Below are 22,666 nucleotides of genomic sequence, written 5' to 3'. Positions count from 1 at the left end.
TAGCAGACTGCTAGAAAACTCAACTCTACCTGCTAGAAAACAGGATAGACCTTTAATTGAAGTGCAAATTGTAGCAAATTTGAATTGAGTTTATTTTGAATTTTTTCTAATATTGCTGTTAAAATTACTGGCACTATGAGTTATAATTCCTATTTTCTCACAATCTGCTATTCTTATGTTGTATTCAACTCTACGTAAATACCAGAATTAAAACTTACTAATAGAAAACTTTTACTATTTTAGTCCGTTGCCCTGCATCGTCTTCTATTGAATCGGGTTTTTCTCCAAGATGCTCGTGAATTAAACGTTGCTGAGGAAGCTGCTGCCCTCTTGATGCCTTTAGACGTCGTTCAACAGGCAATTTCACAATTGGAAGAATTTGGTGCGTTCAGGAAAAAAAAAGCTCGTGGGTAGGTTCTTCTCTTTTCCTTGATTGCTATTCAGTTTTCAAATAAGCCTTCCATCACTCAGGACCAATATTCGCTTATAACAACGTTTTTTTTTATCATTGTATCACGTATAGGTAACACATGGTGACAGCCTAGAGATCACTGAAGCGGTTGTCACTGATCTCTGATGTGATCATTGATTGCTAACAATCACTGATGTGATCAGTGACGTTTACTGATCAATAAAGTGGAGTCTATAGATCACTTTAATGGTTGTCACCAGAGGCGTCGTTTGGGGGTGGCAAGGGGGCCCCCCCCAATAATGTGGAGAAAAAGTATTATACATCCCATGCCCTTTGACTATCCAGATATAGACCCCTCTTGCCCCCTCCCAATGAAAATGCTGGAGATTCGCCCCTGGTTGTCACGGATCTCTGATGTTACCAGGGATTTTTACCAGTTACTGATGTGATCAGGGAATTTCACCGATTACTTATGTGATCATTGATTGTTCCTGACCACTGAAGTGAAACCTAGAGTCTTGGAATCACTGAAGTGGTTGTCACTGATCACTAATGTGGTCAGTGGTCGTCACTGACTACTGATGTGATCAGTAATTAGTTGTTCTTGATCACTGAAGTGGAGCCTAGAGACCACGAAAATGGTTTTCACTTTTTTCAACGGTTATGCTTAGGGTTAACGGTTAGTGGTTATGACAACTTTATGTTTGCCCTTTGTTTTCCTTTGTATGTAAATTTCTTATTATTTTTAATATAAAGATTTTTGACAAAAACAGATCTTACTACTGGCAAATATTAGGGTTATAAACGGGCCAATCAAGGGCCAAACGCTAGTCAACAAAAAATCACAGATCAAATCAGCGAAAATGCTGCTCTGTCAACTATATGATATGATATGGTTTATTAACACTAAAATACCTACTGGGCCATGGTTAATACACAATACACTTGGAAAATAATAAACGAAAACACCCTTATTATAAACAAAAATAAGATCAAAAATAAATCTAAAGAAATTGATCTCTATGCTCCATGCCCAGTCCAATATTCCTTCCCAAATTCTTTATCCCTAAAAAATTTCTCTTAAAATCTCTTAATATATTACACACCCATTCCTCCCTTTCAAACTACCCCGGAAAAATTTCCTCTCTCAAACCTCTTAACTCCTTACATAAACATAAAAAATGAATTAAATCATCATTTTCGTCCTCACACTTGGGACACAAATAGAGACCAGCCTTCGACCTAATCTTCCCCAAATATTTTCTCCTGTCTCCAAATACTACAAAGTATCCCCTTACCGATATTACCTACTTTAATTCCCCCTTACTAAACCATGCCTTAAAATACACTCCCCCCCGCCCCCATAGTTCCTCAATACTAGCATACAGAGGTAGAGAAGATGACGAGGATATACCACAATGCCATTTCTGAATCTCCTGGCTCTCTGAGATAAACTTAACTTGTTTTGCTACCGTCCCCCTTTCTACCACTAAACCTTTCCCCCCTTCCCACAGCCTAGCTTCTTCACAATTGTCTAAAATATGTTTAAATTGGCTAGCCCAATAACTTTCCTCCTCTCTCTCAAAGATTCTTGGTAAGCTGCTTTTAGTATCCTCTCCTCTGGGAGGGATACTAATTTTTCCCAATATCCATTCATACTAGCTAGCCTTATAACTCTTTCACTCCTCAACCCCAAATCACCCCTTAAAACTAACCCATTAACTGGATCCTCTCTAACTTAGCCCCCTTTTCAAATCCCCAAATTTCACACCCGTAACTAAATACTGGTCTTATCTTACTATCAAAAATCCTATTCATTAGCTTAATATTATTTAGGCCTATCTTTCTTAAACTACTTCTTAACACACTCCACATCGACCTTAGTCCTCTTCTCTCCATTAAATCAACATGACTACTCCACCTTCCTTTAGATGTAACCTTACACCCTAAATACACAAACTCCTTTTCAATCTTTAACTCACTACCATTCACATAAAAAATTTCACTTTGTCCCCCTTTTTCTCCAAATACTACTACCGCTGACTTATCAAATATTTAAAATTAACTTCTTTTTAACTCCTAATCATGGGTCAGGTCCAACAATCTTTGTAGCTCGTTTTCACTTTTTGCCAACATTTGACAACTATATAACAACACTACACAGCACTATATAATAGTTGAATAAGTAATAACTTAAAGTCACAAGGTATGTACTAAATTTGGAGAGTTTTTAGATTGCTTTCTAAAGAGCGAAGATTTGCTGCAGTTCTGCTGCAATTACGCCTCACAAATTTGGATGATCACTTCAAAAACCAAATTCTAGGGTTAAAAAAGGTGATCTAAAATATGTATGTTTCCTATACTTTAATTAATTTTTTTTCATTCAAGGTCGCGAGGAATCTACTACATCAATCGTGATAAAGCCTCGAAAGCCTTTTTTATGTTTTTTCATGGAGAAACATCTGGCCAAGAGGAGGGGCCAAGAGGGGAGCAGCCAGAATGTAGAAAAGGGGAGGGAGAGCAGCCAGAAAAGAGGAGGGAGAGCAGCCAGAAAAGGAAATTGTCAAATGTAAGAAATCTTGGATCTTCTTGAAAATAGTCTTAAATTGTTTACGGGTAGTATTACCCGTATTAAAATCACAAGGTTTTCTTATGATTTCATAAAAACACTTTTTTCTTTTATTTTGGAATTTTTGTTTTTCAATTTACAAAGATATCTTTTTTAGTACTCCAAAATTTATACAGAAGAAAGGATTTATTGAAAACAGTTTATTTAAGACTGACTTCAAAATCAGACCTCCACTGGGGGGGGGGGGGCTTATTTTGAGATTTGCTTCCTATATTTTGAGAAAATCAATTTTTCCTGGGTAATTTATTAAAAATTTGAAAACAATGACAACCCTTCTCTTGATTATGAAAATCGTCTTTTTGTATCTTCATGTAGAAAATCGAAAAAAAAATTCCAAAAATATGGGATATTTTATTGTTTAAACCGGCATAAAATTTGAATTTAATTGCCAATAGTTTATTTTAGTTTGCTGGTTTTTAGAAGTCTATCTTTACGAACGAGGTATCTTGGACCGTATTATTATGTGTAATGAATATTTGGTCGGCTGAGCGACACAAAAAGTATACGAAAAAGTTCTTATCTTTTAGTTTTACAAAATAGATAAAGCGTGGTAAAAACAAAACACGTAAAATTAGGTAAAAAAGATAAGAAAAAATATATAGGTATAAACAACATATATGTATAAAACAAACAATAAGTTAAATTAGTCAGATAAAGAAAATAGTCTCAATAGTTAAAATTTACAATGATAATTGGATTTAGTATAAGAATCTAACGGTACTATCTTTAATGACTTAGCATATTTCCTTCAAAAGTTGCCAACAACTAAATAACTAAGTATCTCCAAATATAATAGTGGCTATCATGACAACTGCCCCCCTCTCATTAATGGGGTGAGATACAGGCCTACGTTCTAGGCCTATCTATCTACGATATAGGTCTATCTACGTTTTTATATCAGTTTTCGCGATTATACTGCTCTTAATATTTTGAAGTGTCATGATAGCATAGTGCAGGTTAATAATAGGCTTTACATTAACGAATAGATTTGATTATGCAGGCAATGAAAAACAGTTTACGCTATTTGGGGCTTTATCTGGCCCTATGGGGTGGGGTATTATTGCTGCAGTAGCGACCATTATATTTGAATGAGTGTTAAGTTGAACGGTACTACTCTTTTTTATAAGATTCATAGAGGGCATATTTCCTCTCTGTCTATGCCCTTTAGGAAAGGGTATAGATAAGGGTGATATTTGCGCACTGGATTAACCCGAATACGCCCAGCATGATGTCCTGGATTAAGCCGGGTTGAGATTGAAAGATAAACGCATAAAATCCTGAAAGATTTCGTGAAATGTAGCCAAAGCCGGCAGGGTGAAAAGGTGGATGGCTGTCAACTTGGTTATCGTCCCAGGCCGCTGTCTGCTGTAACTAGTTTGTTTTGATAATAATCCTTTACAAACAAAGCCTTTCTCGTCAACGTTGTTTACCAAGCTGGGGTCTTCTGAAGACCCCTGATTTGTTTTTTGTTTTTTTTTCTCAACTATTTGTTTTGTAAGATTGTTCAAAATACGTTTTTTGGTTGTCTTGAGATACATTTCAATTAAATAAGTACTGCGAGTAATTTGTTGAGGGGTTATTTTTTTAAATCTCAAACATTCAGATCCTGTAAAAAAAGAAATAAAAAAACTTATATATAACGTAATATACCAAGTGAGGCCCTGCTAGGACCCCAAGTGCGTTATTATTTTTTTAATGTTTTTTAAAAGAACATATTTTATGCATAAATAGGAAATTTTTTATTGTTACCTCATCAAGTAGGAATAGAAAAATCAACGATTAAACTGGTTTTCATAATTACGCCAGACCCACCAAATATCGCTCTCTGGGGTCCCCCGAGGACCCCCTTTGGTATGCTCAGGGATAGTAATAGAAAGGTAGTAAAAAAAATAGCATAAGTTATGTGGCCAAAGAACAATTGACAACAACGAAACAAAAAGAAACGTGCTGTATATATTACAAATTTAATGGTGCATTTGCTACAGTGCTGTATTTATATTATAAAAGCCAAAGAATGACGGGCGCTGTCAAGAAGGAAGAAACTACCATATGCCCAAGCCGCTTTACAAAAACACGGGGAAGGGGCATTCTGAATAAATTATGCAATTATGGATGAATATGCCGTTTCCGGTGCAATGGTCAGACATTCTCTTCCTCTGCCAGACACAATTGTCAAATCTGCCAAAGAAAATGAATTTGCAGCACCATGGTTGTTAGGTGGTAGCTTGTTTCTCATTCTAATAATAGTGCTCCAATAATTTCCTCAAACAATTAACTTATTCCCATAATTAATAAAATTTACCATAAATTGCCACGAGTTACCAAAATCATCACAGCTATCTTCTATATTGTCCAGGTGCTACAGACTATCTTTGACAATATTCTAGTTTACATTTGGCTGATGAGTAAAACTCTAACCTAGGGGCTTTTCAATATCTTTAATTAGTACAGATTCTCAAAAGTTAGTATAGGCAATTTAATGAAATTCATGATAAATACAATACAATTTTATAAATATATTGCATGAAGTGCTGAATTATGTGGGTGTCTTTTTGTTGTTGTTTTTTCTTCAAGAAGAAGGAAATTACCATGTGTCCAAGTCCTTTGACGAAACCACGGGGAAGGAGCATTCTGAACGTAGTTTTAATAAATTCTGTAAATTCGTTTTGCTCTATCACGATAAAAGTAATTATGGTCTAACTTAAATCAGGTCAATTTCATGGGTTACAAATATAGAGTTGAGAATTTGGACTATATATCCTGAAAACAAATAAGAAACAGATAATAAGTCTTAAAGGCCCTATTGTCTTATGAAATAATATGCTTTTTCAGCTCTGATCTTGGTTTGGTTGTTTTGGTTTTGTTTATTTATTGTTGTTGTTTGTTTCGACCATTTCGGTTTGTAATCTTTGCCCTAGATAATATGGTCTTTTTCCTTTAATTAATGATGTTGAATCTTTGTTACCGAAAATACCTTAATATTTTAAGTGACTTTTCAAATACAATTAAACACGATACCTTAATACTAACGATCATTTATCTTTTTAAACTGCGTAATTGAAAGCAAATAATTCATGTTATGAACGTGTCTGGCAGCACTCTTTTCTTGTACACCCTCAAATTATTGTGATCATGGGCTAATGTTTTGTTTTATTTTATGACTGATAAATGACTGTTAAATTCTTGTATTATTTATATGATAAAATATAGTATGATTTTGCATTATAAATAATCACAATTGCCCCCAATGTCCAAAATCGGCTTAAGTTAAGGTGATGCGGTACCTTAAAGAACCACCCTATCTCGTCCACTATAAGCTTTTATAAGGATGCGGTACCTTAAAGAACCACCCTATCTCGTCCATTATAAACTTTTATAAGGATGCGGTACCTTAAAGAACCACCCTATCTCGTCCATTATAAACTTTTATAATGATGCGGTACCTTAAAGAACCACCCTATCTCGTCCATTATAAACTTTTATAAGGATGCGGTACCTTAAAGAACCACCCTATCTCGTCCATTATAAACTTTTATAATGATGCGGTCCCTTCAAGAACCACCCTATCTCGTCCATTATAAACTTTTATAGCTTGTGTGATCAAAGTATTCAGAATTGATTGGGTGGTCTTGCCATAACTTGTAGAGCTTGGATATAAGATCTAAATAAACGTCAGACAATATTTTTCCCTGAAATCTTATAAAAACCGTTTAACTTCTCTCATTCAGTTTAATTAGTTTTAATGAAACTTGCATCATTAAAAAGGATAAATTTTTATTGTTTGATTAAATGGAACAGAATTTTCTTTTTAAAGCTAAAGAAGGGGAAGTCCCTAAAAAATGTTCTAGCATAAAAAAAACAAACAAAGTAAGTATGACGGCACTAGACCCTTAATGTCCAAACCGGCGGTACTGATCTCCGTTTCGTGGCCCTTCAGCCAGGAAGTTCAATGGGGGGTGGGGGACACCCATCCTGTGCTTTCGCACACCTTTTCTGCTTACCTTTCCCAGGTTTAGAGGTACCCATTTAGAGGTGAGTGGACTCTGGCTAAGCTAACAGAGTCACACCACTGACCCGCGTCCCAAGCGAAATAACTGGCCACGCCAGGGATCGAACCCGTGCCCCTTGGACAAAGAAGCCTCAATCCAGCGCGTGTCCACTTGGCCAGGACGGATGTTCTAGCATAACGTTAAAATTAAGCTCAAAGAAACTGTTACTCAATTTGGCTGATTCGGGAATTCCTTGTGATGTCACCAACTTTGATTGACAATTGCGCCGTAACAGAGAACGTAAAATCTCACTGTCTTTTCATCAAATTTCATAGTGAAACCACAGATTCTTGACAGTTCTTGATGATATCTAGTCCATTTAAAGAATTCGGTAATGGACTCTGTATCTTTGTGACGCTCAGCCAACGCTGACCGTCACAGCCGACACCGATATTTTATATATAAAAATGTTTGTTAGGTTTTGTAGAAGAAATTAAATGATAGGCTGATTAGGAATATATTAAAGTGGCCAAGTGGAAGGGGAGGTTGTGGCCACTCTTTATAGTTAATTTAATATGCTATATGGTGTATGATGAAAAGGTCCAAAGAAAATTTTTTCTACAAGAAAAGATGAAAAATATTAATGTCATCTAGCAGCTACGAATACAAGCTGTAAGCTAGTTTTAGGAATCCAAACAAATATATTATATCCGTTTTTTGCTAATGATGCTACTAACAGTACGGTATTCAGTCTCACGAGCAATCTGGCATTCATTTTTGTTTTATTCTTATTTTGTTAATAATCTCATGTAAGTTTAAAACAATGTATTTCCTTCAACAATGAGCTTATAACTCTATTGAGAACTAAGAGGTTAGTTATCCCTCGTTTTTAGCTAAATTTATTTTTCTTTGGAATGAGGAGTATCATCATTATCAAGGTCATATCCTATTGGTTAAGTAAACAAATGCTGCATTTTATGTAAGTGATTGGTCTTAGTAATGTTATTCAAGCATTAAAGTGGTTTTGATGTTTTTGTATTAAATCCTAACCCCGAGTTCCCACTATTACGATTTCACGCAAAAAAGGTCGTTTATCCGTGATTCGTCAAATTTACTTTGTTGCAAATTTATGCGTCACAACGGTTGCATCGAAATATTTCTACTGAGGGGCTCGAAAATCACATCCGTTATTTTGAATTGAAAGATTTGTAGAACCAAAAATTGCAAGTAACTGATAAACTAATCATGTTTATCATATTTTTTAGATTAATATTTGACAAACATGAGACCTTTTTGCGTGATCTTCTTGGCTTTTTTGCGTGATCTACTTGGCTTTTTTGCGTGACTGCTTCATCACGCAATCGCGCAAAAACGGCTGCAGCAAACCATTTCTGTATGAACAGTTTTGTGATTTTGGTGTGAACAGTTTTAGTGTCCTATTAATACAAGATTTTAATGCTCGATGCCTGGGTGGATATTTCTAGGGCAATGAGCATAGAAGATAATAATTTCATTTTTAGGCATAGCTGGCCTAAGCTAATACAGATTAGCCCTTTTAAATAGTTGTCTTGGCTTCTAGAACTGGATTTAGGTTATTCCTATACAAATGCTTTATAAATATCTTATAATATCTTTTTTACCTTCAACGGCTGCAGCGAACCGTTTCTGTATGAACAGTTTTGTGATTTTGTGACATCCGCTATTCTTGAGCGGTTTTGCGTTAAAAAAAACGAATCAATGGGAACCAAAGGTGAAAGATCAAAAAACTGTTGTGATCTGTTGATCACAACAGACGCTAGGTGCAAACAATGCCTTAAATTAGAGAAGTAAGATAATAGTACTTTTAATAGCAGTAAATTAGCCTGTTAGCTCTATACGATCTTGATTTTTTTAACTTTCGAATTGAGACTCAAAAGATGCCATCTATAGTATATTCAATGCTATTGTGTCGGACTTTGCATCTTTGCTGGTAACTTGAAAAAGTATCTGAATTATTTTGAGGTCTTTTCCTTTTGTTGTTTACCATCTAAAGATTTTTTTTTTTTTTTTTTTTTTTTTTTTTTTTTTTTTTTTTTTTTTTTGTCAAGTAGTGTTTGTATAACCTTCTCCAATTGTTAGAATAAGCCCTTTTCCCTGGGTATTTTCACCAGCGCCATCTTTTTCTTGGGTAAATTGGCACGCCATCTATAGTATCAATTTTCTATAGTGCCATTTTTGATTTCTTATCGTTAAGAACCGTACTCAGAACTAGCAGTTTAGGGGGTCCTTACACTTCCCTTGTTCCTAGGTTCCTTCATTCTGTATGTATTCAGCATTCGGTGCTGATGGCGTGGACCACTGGAATGCTTGTTTATTGTCCTGTTCTGAATTTTGTCCAAAACAGTATCGAAAACGGCTTTTCTGCAGATATTATGAAGAAGCATATATCTGAATTTTTCACGATCGCCCAGGTTTCTGAAGCAAGGAGGCAAATCTTCCAGTTTTGCCATCCTGGGGAAATTCAGCCTAAGAGAGTGGGTACAAATGCGATTATTAATAGTGTCTCCGATATTATCGATACTATTGCAAAGTATGATGCTGATGATGTTGGTCTGCCAGTCTTTGTTATCCGCCACTCTAGTGAAGTACCACTTATTCCTGCCGATGCTTTTTGTGCGTTGAGTTGCCGTGTAAACTCCTGTTTGTCTGAGTGTGTGAGAACTCTCCTGCCTGGAACAATTGGATGTCCTCCGTCGTTAATGCAAGAATGTACTGTCTCTTTAAAACCGTCCTATGCAATTATTCGAAAAAAATCACCTAATGACCTTAGACATCCTATTGACTACAAAAAGACCCTTGATACCCCGGATGATCATGATGGTATCGTAACTGTGAGATCTGACACTGTCAGGAAAAGGTGGGTAATCCATACCTGACATAAAGCCTCAACCGTCTCTCTTGCCGCCGCTGCAACTAGTCAGCTAAATGTATCGACTCATGTCCTTAATAAAAAAGTGCTTGGTATTGTGAGTAACATCCCTGTTGTTGTGTGAAAATCAGACCTTATTAATATGATTCCCGGTCTCGTTGATGCAACTAAAATTGGAAGTTTCGGATCCTTCCGCCTTGAATTTCTAGACGATGCTGCCTTAAATAAAGCTATAGACGAAGGTTTGTGTTTGGGATACGAGCTTTTTAAAATTAGACGTTTTCGGAAATTACATCCTAGGTGTTAACGTTGTCAATCAACAAACCAAATTGTCGTAAACTTCCTACTCCCATCGATTAATCAAAAGTGTTCACGGTGCGCTGCTGGACATTGTAACACACGTGATAATCCTTGCACCAAAAGCCCGAATTGCGCCAACTATGGGGGAAACTATGTTTCCTATAGTCTTGGATGCCCCAAGTTAAAAAAAGCTCTGAGTAAGGATAAAAAATGATTACTAGTGGCACTAGATTTTGCTTCATTTCATTCAATATTAACGAAACCAAACACCATGATTTTTTTATTGAAGAGCTTCTTTATTATGATATAATTTTCCTACAGGATTATTTTCTAACTAAAGCCAATACAGATACTCTTAAACGGTCACCCACCCACCACACGTTTGTATTTGAAGCTAAAAAAACGCGAATTCGACCCTCTTGGGGTCTTACAACTTTAGTTCGCCTCGCTAAGAAACCTGATCTTATTTCCTCTGATCATAACTTACTGGCAATAAATTGCGGTAATATGGTCCTCATCAATGTCTGTATGCCATGCAATCGCAATAACATTTCTTCCCTATCTGTCTTCGCGGGTTCTTGTAATCGACTCAGGACTGTTCTGCTAAGAGTGACAACTCAGGGATTAAATTGGATTGCGGCTGATGATATCATTACCAATCTTCTGTCCCAATCTGAAAAAAGTGACCTTTTTTTTGATGCTTTGCCAAGTAGCCATGAGTCAGTGAGTTAATATTAACAGTTTACCTACATTTATATCCGAAGTAGTTCTAAATGAAACCCAAACGGTGTTATAGTTTCAAGTATATCTCTTGTTGTTCCTCTTGTGATTGTTTTAGATGATAAAATTGGGGATGATCATTTGCTTTAACCTGTGAAATTGTGTCGCCTGCTTTACTGGCTTATAACCGTTTTTCTTACCATAATAAATGGTTTGATAAATCAAATTGGAAACAAGTAAATTCTGAAGTTTATTTGTATGTTCTTTGCTCGTTATTATGAAGCCTCAAAGTGCCTTTTCACCTTTTACAAACCTCTGTAAGGTCACCGACAGCTAAGATTGATTTAAATTGTTACTAATACCAGATCGTGCATTGATTGAAGTCAGCTGCTTCAGTTTCAGTTCCTGTTGAACGTGTTAGATTTGGCACCAGAAAACCGTTATGGAATGTGTTCCCAGAAGTGAAAAAGGCTAAACAATGCGCGAAGTTTTGGCTTTGCCTTTGGATTGCTTGTGGTCGGCAGAAGTCTGGTGAAGTATTTAAAATTAAGCAAAATTCGAAACGTCAGTTTAGATCTTCTTTGCGTCAAGCCCGCCTGAATGGTTTGGATGGCCCCTCGGATCAGAAGTCTTGGTCCAATATAATAATCAGCAGCAGGTCCAATATAATTGATAGCAGCAAGTGTGTGCCTGCTACCGTTTCGATTAGCAAAATCAGTGATTTTCTTGCTCATTTTACTCGTGTTTTTTCTACATTTAATCATTCTATCCAGTCCATGTTTTCTTCCTTATTGCATAATACTTGTTCTCGAGTTCTTCGGCAAGTCCATATATTGTTAATATTTAGTGGTGATATCTATCGGGCTTTTAAGAATGTTAATAAATCAAGTGCTGATATGGATGGTCTGTGTTACAATCACTTCACCATTAAGTGTCCATTATTGTTAACACACATTCAGCTCCTTTTCCAGATGTGTTTAGCCCAGTCCTTAGTTCCAGATAGTTTTCTTTCGGGAATTGTAACATCAGTTTTGAAAAAGGGAAAGGACGCAGATCAGTGTTTCAGTTGTCGACCAATTACAGTGTCCTGCTTCATGAGCAAGCTGTTCGAGTATGCCGGATTGCCTGAAGTTTTGACTAAATGTGATTTTTTTGATTATCAGGTTGGGTTCAGAGCCGATTTTGGCTGTTCTCAATCCCATCATATTCTTGGTCGATTGCTAGTCTCGGCAAAAATGCAAAAAAGGCCACTTTATTTTTGCTCGGTTGATATTTGGGGCGCTTTTGACAACTTTGTACACTTGCAGGCGCTTTATTACTCAGTTAAAGCAGGATTTAACTCTTCCGTAGTAAAAGTTCTTCAATATTGGTATTCCAATTCGTTGGTTCGGTTAAAATGGATGTTTGATATAACTGAACCTATCTCAGTAAAGAATGGAGCCAGGCAAGGTGGTGTGCTGTCTCCATATATTTTTAAAACTGTGCTTGCGGACTGTTTGCGAAAGCTGTCTCCTATTGTATCTGTAGCAAAAACTGATGTTAGTCACATTGCCTATGCTAGTAGTGCTCTGCTATTTAGTCACACTAGGTTAGGCCTCACAAAGAGTCTAAATGTTCCAAATAATTCATTGAGTTCAACTGGGCTTTCTGTAAATGCTTCAAAATGCGAGTTCATGTGTTTCAACATTTCCAACCCTGCTCCTTCTTTACATGTGGGTACAATGCTACTCAAGTGTGTCTCAAAGTTGAAATGGCTTGGGATTACTTTTTCTGATATACTTACGACTACATGCTCATCTCTTGTTGCTAGTGCTCTGCAGTACATTCGATTCTCATATGGTAAAATCTCACCTAATAGAGAGAGGTACAGCCACCGAATCTTATGTAAACTTTACCATAGTTTTTGTTCTCCTGCAATTCTTTTTCTTTCCTTTTTACAGCCTCTAATACGCAAAAAAGACCGTCTTCAGGTAAGGAGAGGCTATTTTAATTATTGTAAATTCATGCTATATTTGCCAAGGTGGTACAGAAATCACAAGAATATTTCTCACTTTGGACTTATCGACTCTATAGTGCTGCTTGACAACATCGCTAAGGATCTGAGGACCAATACTCCAAGGAAGATATGTGCCAGTGACCCCCTCACTTATTTTTTTCCAGATTAGTGTTTTTACGGATATTGTTATGTTATTTATATTGTGTTTTCCTTATTATTTCCTTGTGGATAATATTATTTCCTTTTTTCTTTTTTTTTACTCCACATTTATTTTATATTGCGGGTTACAAATAAACTTACTTACTTACTTACTTTTCAATTGTAATAGACGCGATTGATGAAATTTCACTTGTAGAGATCTGCGTATAGTGCCAAGCTAAGCATCAGGTGAAGAAGTTGTCAAGTCTACTTTCTCGGATAATTCTTTCCTTTTCAATACAATTTTTGTATTTGCTTTTCAGTTTTTTCAGTCTCATGCAAGCCTTTATGCTAAAGTTAGGTCAAATGTTGGGTTAAAAACCCAACATTACCTAACCTCTCACCATCAAACCTTGCATAAAACTGAAAAAGCTGACTGGTAACACTGACTAAATCCAAGGACAAAAAAGGTATTTCAGGCATTCACCGGTGAATGTCATCATTCACCAATATCGGGCATCAACGTTTAAACATCCTTCTCCACACATTCCTGAATACGTCCTCAAATGGGTTTGCCATGAATCAATGTAGCTAGCCGTCACACAGATTATCATGTAATAGAAGAAGACTGAATTAAGCGTGTGTCCACCTGTCTTTTTCTTTGCGTAATGGAAATAGAAAATAACCTTGGCCATTGTAGGGAAGGGTTTTGCTCTTAAGATAGGTCTGAACGAACCGCTAAGTAAAGGTTTGACTAAACTATCCTATTCTACTTAGTAGAGGGGGGGGGGAGAAAGTTCTCTTAATCTAAAAATTGCTCCCAAGCCATAAATCTGTTGAAGTCACATATTTGATATTACAATAAACGTGAATCTCTTTTAGGATCGCCAGTCCATCAAGAAGTTGAAACTCACTTCATCTCCAAAGAAAAAAGCGAATACGCTCATGGAGATCGAGTTCTAATGGGAGTAGTGATTTCCTTCTCTTCTTTTGAGCTGTTTTCGTTTGAGTTTACACGTTCTATTTGCTTTCAAGAGTTGACTTAGTAGTTTCTTACTGTAACATACGGAAGTTATTCAATAAAACAGATCTCGTTAGCAATTGCGTTGTTGTTACATTTTATGAGTGGTTGTTTGACACACTTTTGTATCCAACTTATTTTTTTGAAATTCAAATAACTTGTGCTCATAAGTTGTTCGCGTAACCGAAGGCTCTTGTAACTAAACCCTGCTCAACTGAACCCCCCATTTAACTGTACCCTCGTTCAACTGAATCCCCGTGCAACTCAACTCCATTTAACTGAACTGTTTTTAAACTACCCCCCCCCCGTTTAACTCAAACCGGACTTAAATCAAGACCTGTTTGACTCAACTCACCCCATGGTTTAAGAATAAGTTTGAACGAGCGCTGATTAGAAGCCCAAAATTTGATTGTCGTTTCGGTAGCAGTTTCTAACTTATATTACCTATCTGGCCAATCCCTGAACTTTTCCGATTTGAAAGAAACTTTCAGGAATGGTCTATTCCTGGAATCATGGTCCGATAAAGTTTTTTTTGTGTTAATTGCAAAGTATGAGCATTCACGGTAGTTTCATCTTTTCTTTGTCTTTGCTTAGATTATTTGTAATTTTTATGACGCTTTTTTACTCTTAGTCAACTTTGAATATCGTCTTAAGCTTTCAAGTGTTGTAATAGAATCCCAAGCAAGGCATATGAAGTAATTTTCAACCCTCCTCCGTCAAAGACGGTGAGGTAGAGCCACCTTTAAAGTAAAGTACGGGGGTTGCGTTATAGCTCTGACTTTCACGACGCGTTATCGAGAGGAAAAAAATACATGGGAAACAATTGTCAACGATTTTCAGACATGGGATTAAGGAAGTCGTCCGTCCTGGAGGGAGCCCCTCCCTCTTCCCATTTTAGAACCTGGCTATTTTGTCCGGACAGATGTGCGGTTGTGTACATCGGCCTCAACCGATATCTAAAATCAAGTCATTTTTATTCTATTAAAGATTAACCTTAAATAAAAAACACTTTCCAAGAGACCTGAATGAGGGTTGAGTTGCACGAGAGTTCAGTTAAACGGGTTTGTGTAAAACGAGGGTTCAGTTGCACGGGGTTCAGTTGCATGAGAGAGTTCAGTTAAACGGGTTTGTGTAAAAAGAGGGTTCAGTTGCACGGGGTTCAGTTGCATGAGAGTTCAGTTAAACGGGTTTGTGTAAAACGAGGGTTCAGTTGCACGGGGGTTCAGTTGCATGAGAGTTCAGTTAAACAGGTTTGTGTAAAACGAGGGTTCAGTTGACCAGGGGTTGAGCTGCATGAGAGTTCAGTTAAACGGGTTTGTGTAAAACGAGCGTTCAGTTGCCCGAAGTTGAGCTGCATGAGAGTTCAGTTAAACGGGTTTGTGTAAAACGAGGGTTCAGTTGCCCGGGGGTTAAGTTGCATGATAGTTCAGTTAAACGGGTTTGTGTAAAACGAGGGTTCAGTTGCCCGGGGGTTGAGTTGCATGAGAGTTCAGTTAAACGGGTTTGTGTAAAACGAGGTTTCAGTTGCCCGGGGGTTGAGTTGCATGAGAGTTCAGTTTCATTAGTACCATGTCTATTATCATTATAGTTCTTACCTTCACTAGGAAACTTGTCAAAGAGTTAAGGAAACTGACAAAAGGCTAAACTTTGACCCTTTGACTTGGGCCAGAAACCAATAAATAATTACTACCGACAGCAAGGCCGTATCCAGGCGGGGTTTACTGGGTATGACCGCCTACCGAATTTTTGTCTGCCTCGTCCGCAAGTAACAAAAATGCATATAAATTAATCTTTATGCGTTTTTTAAATTTTTGGTACCCCCCCCCCCCCCCCCCCTAAAAAGAGAAGAACGAAAATCCTGGAAACGCCCTTAAATAGCCAATGCACCATTGCCCAGCATAACTAAAAATATTCAATATTTACTTAATTCATTTTACAGACTCTGGATTTCAATGATAAATTTAAGCTTACTCACATCACTGTCTGAAAGCAAGCCGTGCATTTTGTTTTGTTTTTAACTATTGTTCTTAAGGGCAGAATAGGAAAAAACTAAGTCAATATGAAGAAGATGGGTTCTTCATTTTCATTTTTTTTTTCAGTGGGTAAAATGTATCAACTGTGCCGTTTTTGGCAACAATTATTTTTTTAATTATATCCAATATCAAGGAAAAGTAAAGAAAGAACAAGTATAAGAGATAAGTTAAACCAATCTTATAATTTATGTTTCTATAAATAATAAATTAAATGAATCTTTGATCAAAATATGATCTTTTAAAATAAAACAAAATCTTTGAAGTAATTGAATTAAAACAATTTAAATATCTTTGACATTTTTTTTAGAAGTGGTCACTTAAAATAGAGAAATTCCAAAATTCTTGCGACATTATCTTGATTCGCCTTAAAAAAAAGAAAATTGAAAAATATTACTTGCATTATGTCGGCATAAGGGCATTTAAATGGCAGGGTCAGGAATTGCTTCTCAAAACTATGAAGCATGATCTCTGCAACTTATTATCTTGTCCGTGAAAAAAGAATACATCTACTAGTGTTCTGATAGAAGATTGCTCAGAGGATATATTAGGGGCGTTTTTTCACTCATCAATGTGCTAAGATCTTACATCTTTTGTCAGAAAACGCTTAAAAGTGAAATCTTTGAACAAAGATCTTACATCTTTGGTCATTTTTGTGCAAACGTCTTTCATCATTCTCCTCTGATGAGTGGTCTGAGAACAATGATGAGTAGATCATCATAGTTCTCTCACCATTGTTCTATATGGCAAAACAGTGGCGGTCTTCACACTTTTTGCTAACATCAGTGAGCTGTAAGATCTTAGAACAAAGATGAGTTAAAGAACGATAATCTTTCCAGAAAGATTTAAGATCTTAGATGTAAGATCTTAGTGCTAAAAGACGGGCCTATTGCTGGAGTAGCAGGTGATTAGGTGAAATCCACACATTGTCTTATGCTTCATAAAACAAAGAAAAACAACTTTTTTTTTAATTTGTGGAAATGTGTCCAGGTAAGAGCCTTAAATTTTAATTAAAATTTTAACTAAAAAATTTTAATTGGAGAAATCTAAAGAATCGTCACTGACTAATTGCAAGACAGTAACAATAAACCCGCCATTCAAACACTAATGATAACTTTATTTTCTAGAAACAATGAAAGTTACTGATGGAACAATATTCATTTATAATACTGTTTAGAAAGAGGTAATCTAACAAATAAGTAATAGACCAAATATTTTTGTTTTTGTTTCCTGGAATGCAGACTGAAGCAAAAATTAGGGGAATTGCCGAATGCAGAAGAAACTTTACAATTTTTTTCTTTTGATGAAGCTGTTAATTTTAATCCTTTTTTTAGTATCTCATTTGGTTTTCAAGCTAAAAATATTCAATGTTAACTTAATTCATTTTACAGAATCTGGATTTCAATTTACCATTTTTTCTAGTTTATCATTTTCCCTCTTTTCAGTAGAGCTGAAGAATGTTACTTTTGACACTCGAATTGGCTTTTCCGAGACAAGTGTCTTTTACGATGAAATAAAAGTTCAAAATAGGGATAAAATCCTTTTTAATAGACAGTGTATAATAAATTTCACAAAAAATACCAGATATTTCGGTCACATATACAGTGACCGTCATCAGTAGTAAAATCAGTTTTACTACTGATGACGGTCACTGTATATGTGACCGAAATATCTGGTATTTTTTGTGAAATTTATTATACACTGTCTATTAAAAAGGATTTTATCCCTATTTTTAACTTTTATTTTATCTTCATGGAAAGGCAGTGTGGTCTCCGAAATTATCTAAGTGTCTTTTAAAAAAGAGAAAACTAAGGTTAGCACCATAAAACTGGTTTCGTTTTATATAATAGCCTACCACTCACAAGTTGAAAAGATCTAGCATTTGGGATTAATTCTGGACCATAATCTGAACATAAGTTACTGATTGAGTAATATTCATTTAAGAATACTGTTTAGAAAGAGGTAATCTAGAAAAAAATCTAAAATATTGTTGGCTATTGTATGTAGACTATATATTTTAGTTGTTATGTCCTGGTTGGTGGTTTTGCAATCTTATGTTGTTGAACTTTCTTATCTGGAATGTAGATTGAAGCAATAGTTAGTAGAGTCGGAGAATTACGGAAGAAACTTGACAGATTCAATCCGTGTTCATATACCATATTTGGTTTTCAGGTTGGTTCGGGTTTATCATTTTTCCTCTTTTTGCCTGTTGAAAGAGTTGGAGAATGAAACATTTTATACTAAAATTGTCTTCCTGAGATTCATAGGTCTTTAAAAAAGACAAACTATCATTAAATAGTAAAAAGACTGATGGCATTCTATATAATGATGTCATTAAAAAGACTGATGTCATTCTATATAATATATAATGTCATTCTATATCACTCAAACAAGTTGAAAGAAATCGTGGGATGCAAATTGGCGAGAGGCCTTAGACTTCTGGATCATTTTCAACATTTTTTACCTTTAAAATTCTACTTTTATTGCATTATTCTCCGTCTTCCCCACCGGCCGCATAGAAAAACCTATTAGTAAAGTCGGAAATATACGTAACTTGCGCATTTTTGACTTGACCAAGAGATATTTTCAGATTGAGTTACGAGAGGAAAGTCTTGGAAAGACTACTTTAAGACTTTTAACACAAATTTAGAGTTTTTATCACTGTATAAAGATAATTAACAGTAAGTTCACCGCAAACGATTTCTGGCTCTTCATTCTCGGTGCGTACAAACACCTCCCAAATACTCTTTCATTAGCGGGTAACTAATGTTAGTATGTGTCAGCGGTCCAATTGCCCTGGAACACGTATTTTGGCAGAAACTTTCTCAAAATACCTTTGAAACCAACTTGAGACTTCGAAACCTACTTGTAATTCCTAAAAACATCTGATAATAACATTGCACTACTAATTAACAATTTTCATATATGTATTGGAATAAATTAATTTAAAATTAGTTTCTTTAAAATTTAGTGTTCCCATGTTGAAGCCAAGTTTCGCGTTCAAGAGAAATCTGACTTGTCTACCCGCGAAAAGATCTAATGTCGCGTATGTTTTTACGTTCTCCGGAGCAGTCGCACCTCGGTCCACGTTTTTATAATGGGTGAGATAGGGAACGATCATACTGTCTATTATTTATATACTGTGGTTTTTATGGATGCCATTTGGCCATAGACACGCCGCGACCACATTTTCTAGGCTAATAGCCATCATAATAGAAGTTGCAGATGAGGAAACAGCTTTCTATTGCGATAGTTAGTGGTATCTAGCTTAAGCTGCAAGTCTCACTTGGGACACAGAGAATGACTTAAATCGCCTGAGGAAGAAGAAGACAAAGAGTTAATTCAAAATAAATGTAGGATAGAGTAAAATTCCAATGATACAAAACTTCCCCGTACCTAAGAAGAGAGAGACAAAAGCTGACGAGCGACAGAGTTATGATCTCACCAGATTTCGATAAAGAGATTATCATTCACGTAGACGCTTCTAATAAAGGAATTTCTGCTGTAGCTTCACACGAAGTAAACGATGCACATATGCCTTTTTGCTTAGCGCAAATGTCCCTCTTTGGTCTGGGTTGTGAAAAAGCTCTACTATTACCTCCAAGGTAGAAATTTTAGTCAGGGCTGACCACAGTACATATAATAGCACTATGATCTTTCCCTATCTCCGGATCGAGGTGCGATTGCTCCAAAGAATGTATAAACCGATATAAACATAAGCGACAAAGAGTGCTCCGACAAAGAGAATGAAGAGCCAGAAATAATCTGCGGTAAACTTACTGCCTAATTATATAAACTGTGTTGCTGACTAACGCCACTAAAATACATACAAAATATGAAAAACATTAACTCAAGACTCATGTTTTACGCTACGATCCGTCCCATTTTTAAGATCAATTATCTGGTTCGGGCCGACCAACTTAACGGCAACACTGGCTCCCTTTCTCGTAGAGTACTCTGTAAATTGTCGTATATAAAGAAAATTGAAAGCTCGCACGTAGGCCTATATATTTTGTCTTAGCTTATGGTCTTCACTGCACATTCCAAGACAACGAACCCTTCGAAGAAAAAGATGAAGGCTGTATCGGGATATTAGTCTTATTTTTGTGGAATGAAGCCTCCTAAACTAGAAAGTCTCTACTTTTCTGAAATAAAGAAAGATTCTGAAAGTAAGAACCTCTGTTCAGCCATTATAATCAACCAAGGAAACGACATTCAAATCGTTACATTCTAAAGGTTTCTTTTCAGAACTTGGATGAAATGGAAAATAGCCCTGATTCTTCCACATTCTTTACGAATGAAGGTCATCCGTAAGACCAACCGCACCTCCCGAGTTCTTGGATACGCTCACGCTACCGAGGAAGAAACGAAGTAGGAAACCCGACTTTACCTCTACTGGCCATGACTTAAAGACTCGGTCACGCTAATTAACTTAAATTAATGACATTTAACTCGGTTTAACTTAACTTAAAGACGCTGACACTACCGAGGAAGAAACGAAGTAGTAAACCCGACTTCACCTTTACTGGCCATGACTTAAAGACTCGGTCACGCTACTTAAGTTAACTTAAAGACGTTTAACTCGGTTTAACTTAACTTAAAGACGCTCACGCTACCGAGGAAGAAACGAAGTAGTAAACCTCACTTCACCTCTACTGCCAGCGTGATATTTTAGCTACATGTCAAATTTTCAGGGGAAGTAGGAGTGGCGGACTTGCTATTGCTATTGGTCGATTGGCTATTGGTCAATACCTAGAATGTAAGCTGCATTGCGATTGGACAAAACTTTCAGCAATATCTGTTGTACAAGGGCAGTTCAGCAGTAAACTTGCATGTGTTCTGCGAAGACCTGACTTATTCGTTCACAGCGTGAATTTTTAAATCTATTAAAGGTAGATCAAATTTATAAGTACAAAAATTTGTAAAGTAAGACAAGATAATTACAACAAAAAATTAGCAGTGACTAAAATGAATGAAGAAGAAGAAGATGGTGGCGCAGAGTGCTTGCAATTCTAGCTTGCTTCAGAATCACTGCTTCCGCTACTTGAAGAAGTGGATGAGCTTGATGAACTGTCAGAATCAGAACTGGACGAACTAGACGATAATCGCGACGCAGCACTTTCTTTCAGCTCGTCTAAAACAAATTAATTATATAATAACTAAACAGTTAAAAACTGCTAGAGAAAAAAGGGACAATTTCAGATTGTGAATTCTATGTTCATTATTATGGTTTTGTTCGCGTTTTTGACAATTCATTCCCAGTCCCCGCCCTAATGGTCTCATATAGCCCCAGATTATATAAAAAAAACAACGAAATAATCAATGATAAAATTCTTACTTTATAATATGGAGCAAATATCAATCATATTCCTTTCTTTTTTTCGAATTTTCACCCATGTTTTTAAATCATTTTTTGGTACTATATTTTCAAAACCCTGAAAATGAGCATAAAATTAGCAATTTAAAGATATCCCTTTTTTGCTCTAGCAAGTCTCCTCCTGGAGAGTCGCTATTTTAGATTTTTGGCAAAATCTATCAAATCCACTTTAGTCCATTATAGACACTTCTTTTTCCTCTTTATTCATCACAGTCAACGCAATAGCGATGATTGTAAAGAGGGATATGTCCCCCATCTATTTCTTGAGATTTGCTTGGCTAGATCGTGTAGAATGATTAGTTTTGGAATATTGAGGGAGGGCTATATTATCACAAGTTAGAAGTTAATGACCTGTTTAGGAACTGATTCCGATTAGGCACTTCTACAATACCCTTCAAAGCCTCACAAGACATTGGATAAATACTTCAAGATAGCAATTTTAGGCAAACCAGTCATAAAATTCATAATGTGTATCTTTGAAAGTGACAAGGCTTTACAGTCCCAATGGTAAAAGCCCAGATCTTGCTAATCTCGCAACTCATTAATATCTCTAAATCCGCAGTCTGACCATCCTAAGTCAAACAAATTTGAAGTCTACACCAAAAAGTATGGCTAACTTACAAGAGTGCAAACTCGCACTGGTTTCGGCAAAAACAACATCAATGCCATGTAGAACGGCAAAAAAATCGCACTAGTTTTGGCAAAAAACATCAGTGTCATCTAGCGTTTCGGCAAAAAAAAAAGATCAATGTCATCTAGTGTTTCGGCAAAAAAAACACACTAGTTTCGGCAAAAAGATCAATGCTATCTAGCGTTTCGGCAAAAAACGCACTAGTTTCGGCAAAAAACTCGCATTAGATTCGGCAAAAAACATCAATCCCATCTAGCCTTTGGCGAAACATTTCAAGCTTTGTAATCGTTTTTCTGTCAAGAACTTAGATCAAACATTTATTATGACGCTAACTATACCAACTACACAGATTAAATTAATTATTCTTATTACAACACCGAAAATATACCAACTATCGTCAAACCCTAGATGGCATTGAGTTTTTTTGAATCGATAATAGCGCCAGTTTTCACTCTTGTAAGTTGCACATACTCTTTGGTCTTCACTTCATACTTTGTTTAATTTTTTCAAAGGTT

At 36.2% G+C, this 22,666-nt stretch overlaps 2 protein-coding genes across 2 annotated transcripts in view; one reads left to right on the top strand and one right to left on the bottom strand.

Annotated features, from left to right (window-relative positions):
- The window catches only part of LOC148948124 (uncharacterized), a 108,411-nt gene extending 94,273 nt beyond the window's left edge, over positions 1–14,138 (top strand). The window contains exons 9-13 of the mRNA XM_089096103.1: positions 244–410; positions 2,801–2,981; positions 9,343–9,900; positions 11,930–12,674; positions 13,975–14,138. Coding sequence (XP_088952229.1) covers positions 244–410; positions 2,801–2,981; positions 9,343–9,900; positions 11,930–12,674; positions 13,975–14,138 — 1,815 coding nt within the window. The remainder of the gene's footprint in view (positions 1–243; positions 411–2,800; positions 2,982–9,342; positions 9,901–11,929; positions 12,675–13,974) is intronic.
- Positions 14,139–21,019: 6,881 nt separating this feature from the next.
- LOC148948123 (bromodomain-containing protein 2-like) overlaps positions 21,020–22,666 on the bottom strand; it is a 54,790-nt gene continuing 53,143 nt past the window's right edge. The window contains exon 13 of the mRNA XM_089095199.1: positions 21,020–21,277. Within this exon, the coding sequence (XP_088951325.1) occupies positions 21,156–21,277 (122 nt within the window). The 3' untranslated portion in view covers positions 21,020–21,155. The remainder of the gene's footprint in view (positions 21,278–22,666) is intronic.

Source organism: Artemia sp. Qi Xiang Cuo, chromosome 10, assembly GCF_049724085.1.
Source record: "Artemia sp. Qi Xiang Cuo chromosome 10, ASM4972408v1, whole genome shotgun sequence".
NCBI classification, from domain to species: Eukaryota; Metazoa; Arthropoda; class Branchiopoda; order Anostraca; family Artemiidae; genus Artemia; species Artemia sp. Qi Xiang Cuo.
The sequence above is the reverse complement of the archived record's forward strand: the minus strand, read 5'-3'. Positions and strand labels throughout refer to the sequence as shown.